The 9,544-nt window shown below is 42.5% G+C and overlaps 1 protein-coding gene and 1 non-coding gene across 4 annotated transcripts in view; one reads left to right on the top strand and one right to left on the bottom strand.

The window, feature by feature from the left end:
* The window catches only part of ltbp3 (latent transforming growth factor beta binding protein 3), a 45,613-nt gene continuing 36,069 nt past the window's right edge, over nt 1-9,544 (bottom strand). For 2 of the 3 annotated variants that reach the window (XM_027032090.3, XM_027032088.3), the window contains 11 exons: nt 9,307-9,435; nt 8,868-9,038; nt 8,495-8,578; nt 6,856-6,984; nt 5,931-6,068; nt 4,977-5,117; nt 3,987-4,139; nt 3,462-3,623; nt 2,726-2,815; nt 2,098-2,229; nt 1-1,430 (listed from right to left, as the gene is read on the bottom strand). In XM_027032090.3, coding sequence (XP_026887891.2) covers nt 1,282-1,430; nt 2,098-2,229; nt 2,726-2,815; nt 3,462-3,623; nt 3,987-4,139; nt 4,977-5,117; nt 5,931-6,068; nt 6,856-6,984; nt 8,495-8,578; nt 8,868-9,038; nt 9,307-9,435 — 1,478 coding nt within the window. In that variant the 3' untranslated portion in view covers nt 1-1,281. The remainder of the gene's footprint in view (nt 1,431-2,097; nt 2,230-2,725; nt 2,816-3,461; nt 3,624-3,986; nt 4,140-4,976; nt 5,118-5,930; nt 6,069-6,855; nt 6,985-8,494; nt 8,579-8,867; nt 9,039-9,306; nt 9,436-9,544) is intronic. The other variant, XM_027032089.3, reaches the window with a different exon arrangement.
* Nucleotides 5,422-5,494, top strand: trnam-cau (transfer RNA methionine (anticodon CAU)). The gene has a single exon. It is a non-coding gene; the product is annotated as a tRNA-Met (tRNA).

Raw genomic sequence — 9,544 nt, 5'->3', positions numbered from 1 at the left:
TTTGTTGGTTGGATTTCATCTCAGATTTATTGTTCTATTCTTTGGTAGAAATGAGTCTCTGTCCGGTACTGGCCAACCATCGTTGAGGGGAGGTCCACAGAAGTGTTCTTATTTGCATATCTATCCATACGTCTTCTAAAGGCCCCCTGACTTGACCTCTTGGGTGTAGTCATGTGTCTGCTTTGTACCAAAGCTACTTTCAGACTGCAACCTCCTCAACACAGCAAACATTCAGGCAGTTACAAAATCCTACGTGTGGGCGAATCGGACATAGGCGTGTTAGATGTGAAAGAATGCTTTAAGTGTTTGTCCCACGTCTCTAGAGTCCAAAAATGAATAAATATTTACAAGAACTTTATGATGACAGACAAGAAGGATTTTTTTTTTCTTTTACCGCAGAACCTGCCCTCTCACTAATCACATCGGGAGGTTAGGTGATAAATGTTACCCAAGGGAAACTGCTCGAAAGCATGATCCTTTGGGACATTTGGCACACATTATAACGGTCTGTGCTTTCCAGTTCAGTAGCATGATGGAGCTCTCACCCAATCACTGAATTGCCGGCTGACTTCACACAATCTCCATGCTCTAAACATACTTGTAAATGAGACTCCAAGATAGGCCACAAGTAGCAAACATTTTGTGCACAGAGCTCTCCGATAGAGAGCAGTACAACCATGGATAGCACACAACTCTGGACCCGCGCTCAGGTCAAAGCATATATATACGTTTCAAAAGTAAAATAAAATGTCAGTGTTGAAACAACAACAACAACAACAACAAAGACATTGCTTTCTCTCCCAGTTATAAAGTGAGCTAAGGCTTTCAGCAAAACATTATATGGAGCGTCATTTTCATGGCATCTTAAGAAAATTAAGAAGTTTGAAAATATTTCAGTTGTTCAGTACTTGTACCCAACTAGTACCCTACATATCCCAATGAATGAGACTCATTACTAAAAGACATTAGATTTTCCCACATCCATAAAAATAACAACAGTCACTATAAACACAATAAACAGTTTGTGGTATTTCAACTGAAAGCTCAGAATAGAAAAAGACAAGAAACTAATCAACCACAGAAAATTATAGGAGAGTAGATGAGAAGTGTGTGTGTCTGTGTGTGTATATATGAATGCCTACCCACTGTTTGTGTGTCTAAGTGCTCTGCGTCCATTTTTATGAGGTGTGTTTGTGCGCATGTGTATGTGTCTGTGTTTGTGTGTGTTCTAACACCCATGTAGGCACACGTGTTGGGTCTGTGCGTGTGTGTGTGTGTGTGTTACGACGCCCGTGCAGGCACACACGTGTTGGGTCTGCGTGTGGGGACAAAGCCGTGTTTGCAGTTGCACTTGTAGGAGCCCATCGTGTTCACACACCGTGCATTCTTACAGGCGTTCACACGCATGCCCCGTTCACACTCGTCTATATCTACACAGAGAGAGACAGGAACAGAGAGACAGGGAGAGTGAGACAGGGAGAGTGAGACAGGGAGAGAGAGACAAAGGAGGGTGAAGAAAACAGGGTGAGTCACTCATTTAGAATGATCAAAAACACACTTCCTCAGTAAGCAACTTCAGAACCAGCTGCTACACCACAAAATGTACTTTTGTGTTTATATATATCTGAAACAGATTCCAGGGAGTGACAGCAGTGTACTGTACTAAAAGGCATAGAGATGCAGTCAAGTACACAAGATTTCCAGAGAAACGGGGCGTTTCCCACAGAGGATCTACACCAGCTGTGGAAGCACAGTGCTTCTTCTAAGAGGTGAAAGTACTATATAAATATACTCCAGTATAGCAGTACATGAGTATATATGTCTGTACTGATTATGTGTGAGGGCACTTGTGTTTTTTGTGTTTGTGTGGGCTGTTATATGAGGAATCGCTGTGACTCATCAAGATGTGTCATGACGTTATGCATCATAGAAACTTCAAATCTCGAAACTGCAAATCTCACACACAAACACATCATTGAAACTTCAAATCTTGAAAGTGCAAATCTCACACACAAACAAATCATAGGAACTTCAATTCTCCCTGATGTTTTCTCATGAGGAAAAATGTTTTGTTTAAGTGTGTGTGTGTGTACTAACCTATACAGCGCGTTCGTGAATGGTCCAGTCTGAAGCCAGGGTTACACTCACACATGGTACCAAGGTATGAACGTACACATCGGCCATTAGCACAGCTACACTCATCCGAGTCTTCCTCTGAACTATCACGCTCTGAGAGAGAGAGAGAGAGAGAGAGAGAGAGAGAGAGAGAGAGAGAGAGAGAGAAAGACAGATTCAGAGAGATATAGAGAAAGAGAAAGTCAGAGTCAAAGAGGAATATGGAGAGTGAAAGATGGAGAGTCAGAGAGAGTTAAAGAGGGATATGGGGAGTGAAAGATGGAGAGTCAGTCAAAGGGATATGGAGAGTGAAAGAGAGAGTCAGAGAGATTCAAAGAGTGATGGAGAGTCAGAGAGTCAAAGAGGGATATGGAGAGTGAGAGATGGAGAGTCAGAGTGTCATAGAGGGATATGGAGAGTAAAAGACAGATGGAGAGTCAGAGAGTCAAAGAGAGGGATATGGAGAGTGCAAGAGAGATGGAGAGTCAGGAGTTTTTAAGTCTAAAGGTCTTCCTGGTGGTTCTATGACAAAATCTGATAAATTACTTCAGATGTTCAAAACCCCGCCTCCGTGAGGTAAACACTCTCTGATTGGCTGCTAGGAAGGTACCTGGGTTGTAATTGGAGAAAGCGACTAAAAAGTCTCCGTCTCCATCTGACTCCGTCTCCAGGTGCATCTCACATAGCCTGTTAAAGATGACTGCACACACACACACACACTTCTAGTTCACATAGTGTTCACACTGGGAGTCATGATGGAAATATCTGGTTGAGGCACTAGAAATGCTGAAAAGTGAAGCGTTAAGTGATAGATGTCCTTTCTTGGACAAACACAGGTAAGCAAGAACCAGGCGAACAAGTCCCTACAGTATACAGATTTGGATTGGACATATTTCTGCAGGTAACAGTTTCACAATACGAGCTAACCATGCTAACGGTAACTCACAAGTTTCATACCACACAGTAATTTGTTTTTTCCATTTAGTGCAAACTAATAAAGTACACACAGTAAGAATATAGTGCACAATTTGAGAACGGAAAGACATAGAGGATTAGGATTAATTCTCTAATGGGAAGACCTCTGTAGGACAACAGCAGCGCAATATCTAGTCCACCTTTGTTTTTCATTGGGTAATACTACAGGTTGATTACCTCAAGTTCTCTGATGGTAAGACTACCCTCTACAGGACTGGAAGAGTACTGCAGTTTGCTTGTTTGCCTACCTCAGTTTCTCAGAGGGAAAACTCCCCTCTGCAGGAATGGAGGAGTACTGCAGTTTGCCTACCTCTGCTTCTCAGAGAGAAACTACCCTCTGCAGGAATGGAGGAGTACTGCAGCCTGCTGACCTGAGTTCCTCTGTGGGCAGGTGCGACACTCGGGCCCCCAGCCGCGGCCGTAGTGGCAACAGCACTCGGAGTACGTGACCGTTAGCCCGTTACGTGGCATACTGCACATCAGGTCCTCGTCCACCTCCTGAAAGCACACATCCTTGTGGGCTGCCGTGCGGTCTGAGAGAGAGGAGGGGGGGAAGAGAGAGAGAGAGAGAGAGCGAGAGATGGAGGAAAAAGACATGGAGAGCGGGGAAATGGGACAGAGAGACCGAGACTCCAGATGAACATGGAAAGGAGGGATAATGAAGAGAAAAAGAATAATAGAGAATGGAAGATTTGGGAAGAAGAAAAACAAACACACAATAAACACAAACAGCTCCTACCCTACCATGTCCAACATGTTATAAGGAATGATGAGAGCCTGTAGTTACTGCACACATTACAGCTGACTGGCCGATCAGGGGCTTTAAATGACTAACTGTTTCAGGGCTAACACGTTTTAGCTGACTGGCGGAGTGTCTGATTTGCCGGGCTACCCACCGTCGTAGACGCACTGCTTGAGGGCCGCGCTGAAGGTGAGCGGCTGAGTGCAGATGCAGTGGAAGGAGCCGGGAGTGTTGACACACCGCCCGTTCCTGCAGTACGACGGGTCCAGACACTCATTCACATCTGAAAGGGTCACCACAGACATTACTAGAGGGGAACAGAGGAGCGCAGAGAGAGAGAGAAGAGGGGGAGGGGTGAAAGAAAAGGAGGGAGAAAAAGAACGAGAAAGAAGCATCAGAAGCACACAGTCTTGGGTGAGTTATGCATTAACACATCTCTAGTGAGATACCATTAAATCATTTGTAAGGATATACCACTAAAATCTTTAGTGAGATACCATTAACTCATTTGTAACGATATACCATTAACATCTTTAATGAGATACCATTAACTCATTTGCAATGATAATACAATTAAGATCTCTAATGATATACCATTATCATCTCTAACGATATAGTATTAACTCATTTGTAATGATATACCATTATCGCATCACTAATGATATATCGTTAACTCATTTAAAATGATATACCGTTAACAACTTACAAATGATATACTATTAACTCATTTATAACGATATACCATTAACACATGTCTAATGATACACCATTAACACATCTCTACCGATATACCATTAACATCTCTAATGATATACCATTAACACATCTTTAATGATATACTATTAACTCATTTGTAATGATATACCATTAACACATCTCTAATGATATGCCATTCACTTTCAAATACCATTCACTTCTATCTTACAAGAATTAAGAATAAAAAATATATTTTCCATTTTGACAAATTCATAGCATATTGTAATAACTTTATAATGGTTAATATTAAGAAATAATACTAGTTTGTGTGTCATACGGTCCTAATCCTTGTCTCATTTCATGACTGCTACTGTTTTGGGGAACTACATTACCCATAATACCCCTCTCTACCATCTCCATGGGAGCAACCATGTTCTGAGCCACTTACCGGCCTGTTCCTCTGGTGTGACACAGCTGTTGCGGTCGGTGGCCAGGGTCCAGGGGGGCGTGCAGATACAATAGTAGGAGTCCTGTGTGTCTACACAGTGTCCATTTTTACAGTTAGATGGATTCTGGCATTCATTTATACCTGAAAACACATACACACATACACACCACACAAAGAGTTTATAGGCTTAGGAACCATAACTCAATACTCTGTAAATCCCTAGAAAAAAGACACTTAGACATGCTTAGTCGTTTGTGTACACACACACACACACACACACACACACACACACACACACACACACACACACACACACAAAAGCTCTCACATGTCTGAATGAGGACATTCACACAACCCAGCCCTCCCAGGCAAACATTCTCGCCCCTCCCCCGTGCGCCCTGCACTCTCGGGCTTTGAAAACGCAGCTGTTTCTTCCTGCCTCCAGGCCTCGTTGGCGCAGTAGGCAGCGCGTCAGTCTCATAATCTGAAGGTCGTGAGTTCGAGCCTCACACGGGGCAATATATTTTCCTGATTTTAGTCACACATATCCCATCAACAACTAAACGGTCGCCTTAAAAACACATGAACAAAAAATCAAATGATAAAATTATAAATAAATGGAAGAAGCACACATCAGTGTAAACAAGCATGCACTAGTGTGATTACACATTTCTAACATATATTATTTCTAATGCTTAAAACCATCATATAAAATATTGAGCTTCATTTCTGTTACAAAAAACAAACCCCCACACTTAAATACTTCAGAAGTTATCCTAATGGAGAACTTTGTGATTTACTCCAGGTTTAATTTGACATAAAATAAACCACATCACAAAGGTCTACAACAGTATGAATGTAAGATTAAATTAATTTAATCAACAAAAAACCACACACTCACGCACTCCCCCTACCTGTGACCGTGAGGAAGACACACTCACGCATGCCCCCTACCTGTGACTGCGGAGAAGATACACTTGTTGTTAGTGGCATCTGGCGTCCAGGGTGCGTTGCAGATGCAGTAGAAGGATCCACGTGTGTTGACACAGTGACCATTGGTGCAGAGAGATTCATCATGACACTCATCCACATCTGAATCAGACAGAGAGAGAGAGAGAGAGAGAGAGAGAGAGAGAGAGAGAGAGAGAGAGAGGGAGGGTGGAGACGGGGGAAGAGAGTGAGAGAGCGATGTAGCAGAGTGAGTGGAGAGGGAGAATGTGAGGAAGAGAAATGGAGAGAGAGGGTAAGAGAGAAAATAGCTTTTTGTTGTTCTTTTCTTTATGTTTAATAACTATTCATGTATAATAAGTGAGTGAAAAAAAACACTACCCATATATAACCAGATCCCAGAGAGTGAGAATGAAAGAGAGAGAGTGAGAGGGAGTGAGTGAGAAAGAGAGAGGGTGAGAGAGAGAGAGAGAGAGATATGCCCACTCTGAATCACTGAACCATCTCACGGACTTTGGATTTATGTTCTGTGAGGTTTACTGGTCAGCATCATCACGTCATCACGTGTGATATCGCATGGCTCCACACAGCATTTAATAACTGTATCTGACAGGGATTGTTATCTGATCAGGTTCCTGCCCTTCAGGGAGTGCAGAAGGTATGCAGTTAATCTCCATCCAGATTACAGAAAACATTACCCCATGGAAACCTGTAGGTATTTCCCACAATTCCATGCTTTTCTAAATCAGTTGTTGGTGTACTGTTGGCCTGTACTGAATGCAAACTTGGGAATTTACTGCCTCCTTGTGGCAAGAGTTGTAAATACGATTTGTTTTGCGTGGATATATATTTGATATATTTGCCCTGTGTGTCTGCATGTATATGTCTGCGTTAGCGTGTGGGCGTGTGTGTGTGTGCGATAAGAGCTTACCTATACACTCAAGGAGGTTGCTGTCATAGTAGAAGCCCTGCTGGCAGTAACATTCAAATCCTGGCTGTGTGTTCATGCATCTGCCCTCCTTGCAGATCTCATTAGCGAATAACACACACTCATCTATATCTAACAGGAGAGAAGGAGGGGGAGGGGGGGGGGAGCTTTATACTAGCTGCTTACATTAGGGTTTTTAAATAATTACCTATTTTAATGAGTTATTTTGATTCTTGTGAGTACATTTGTAGATGTGTATGTGATATATATATTAGGGGTGGGACTTTAATGCGTTAATTTCGATTAATTAATAACAGGGAAAATAACGAAATAAAATATTTAACGCATTTTAATCACACTTTTGCACCGTTGAACGTTTCTCAGTGCATGAGTTCCAGGCATACAGATTATATTGACGCACAATGTGATGAGCATGATGGAGATGACGGAAGAGGCTACGCTGGTGGATGGGAAATTTAAATACCAGAAACTTCCAGATGAAAGTACAAACAAAAATGTTGTTATTTCCACTTTATGCATGAAGGAGTTTGCTTATCACAGGAGCACTTCCACCCTTCGTTATCACCTCAACGCAAAACATGTTGGGGCTAGCGCGCAGGTCAGTAATATTAACTTAGCTGCTAAATGTGATAATTTTACTAGTACGAGCAAACAGTGTCGCCAGTCAACACTCGACCACATGTCGGGGTTTACATTCAGAAACAAAATGTCAAAGTCCACGTCAGACAAATTGACCAATTCACTAGAATTGGATTGCTGTGGACTGTAGACCGCTATCTGTGGTCGAAGATAAACGGTTACAAGAGACGCTGCAAATTGCGTCAGCTGATGCAAGTTACGAACTGCCGTCCAGAAAGACAATGTTCTGCCCTGCCCTGGCCCGAAAATATCTGGCCAGTCCTGCCACGTCTGTTCCTTGTGAAAGACTTTTCTCACTTGCTGGTAACATAGTTCAGAAGAAGAGGGCAGCATTGACCTCTGAAAATGTCGAAAGGCTAGTTTGTCTCAGTAACTGGCTGAGGAAGCAGTAGATGTTATCATAAGGCCAATGGGTTTGTGTTACTGAATTAACTAAATGTTGATCAGATTGACTTGCTCTATGTTGTTGTTTAATTTTGGGAGTTTTGCTCAGGATATTGGAAGAATAAGAAGAACTGAAGTCAATCAGAGGATGTTTTTTAATACCATTTTAGATGATGGTAGACAATATTTTATCTATTTTATTTTATTTATAATGGGAGCAGTTGAAGTCAATCAGTACTTTGGCATTTTTGGTCAGAATTTCCAGTGTTCTGAAAACTGTTTGCTCTGTGTTTTCTGCACTCATATATTGGTCTGTGTAGTAGACTGGTGGGAAAATAAACAAGATTTTGAAGTTTAAGCTTATGTTCATTGATTCATTCATCATCCAAACTTAAATTAATATTTCTCATGTTAAATATTGAAATGTGATTAAAATGTGATTTTTTAAATCAAGTCCCACCCCTTTTATATATATATATATATATATATATATATATATATATATATATATATATATATATATATATATATATATATAAATACATGCATGTGAGTGTATGTGCTTTAAGTAGATGTGTGTGTGAGAGTGTGTCTGTACCTCTGTGTACTGGTAAGCCATACTCTGTCGGGCCCTCCTCATGGTAAAAGCCTCTTCCCACTGGACACAGGGAGTGGTACTCCGCTACACACGACACAGCACCATCGTTAATCATCCATCCTTCCCTTCACAGACCCATCCATTTACCTACAGAACACACCCACAGACCCATCCCTTCTGATCCTATCCACCCATCCATGCTACTCTTCTTGTACATCTATCAGTCCCTCTGCTTCTCTGTCTACTCTCCATGCATCTAAATCTCCAACCATGTTTCATCGTTATCTTCCTTCGTGACACTGCGGCTCATGGCCCATCACCCCTCACTCCCTCTGTGGCTGCCCTGGCGTGGCCCTGGGGCTGGGAGCAGTACCGGAGTGGTAGACGGGGCAGGGGTAGATCTCGCAGTGGTCGCCCCAGCCCACGCCCACAGAGCAGCAGCATTCCTGCTTGGTGACGTTGGTGGCCAGCACGCTGTCGCAGAACACCGTGTCATCCAGGTTCAGGTAACACTCCTTCTTATTGTTCAGATCCAGCTCCACCTCTGGATAGGACATGCACGCACGTGCACACACACACAGGCATGAACATGAGCACAGGGAAACATATAGACATGCACACACACAAACACAAGCACACAAATACACATGCAGAACATGCGTGCAGGGAAACACACAGACGCACACACACACACACACAAAAACCATGAGATGGGAAACACACATGAGCATGCACTACACAAACACTCACATACACACACACACACACACACACACACACACACACACACACACACACACAAACACACCTACCCTCACAGCTGTGCTTGTCCTCGGATAGAATGAAGCCCTCATTGCACACACAAACATAACCCCCCTGCCTGTTCTCACACACTCCATTAGGCTGGCATAGTGTCCTGTCCTCCTCACACTCATCTTTGTCTGAGTGTGTGTTTGTGTGACAGTGCATGTGTTGGAGAGTGAGGGAGAGAGAGAATCAAAAAGAGAAAGAAAACACTTTTATTGTAATTGTACATTCAAAAGATGTTTA

Source organism: Electrophorus electricus, chromosome 8, assembly GCF_041902795.1.
Source record: "Electrophorus electricus isolate QZ-2024a chromosome 8, ASM4190279v1, whole genome shotgun sequence".
Classification (NCBI taxonomy): Eukaryota; Metazoa; Chordata; class Actinopteri; order Gymnotiformes; family Gymnotidae; genus Electrophorus; species Electrophorus electricus.
Note: the sequence above shows the minus strand (reverse complement) of the source record. Positions and strands in the feature narration are given on the sequence as shown.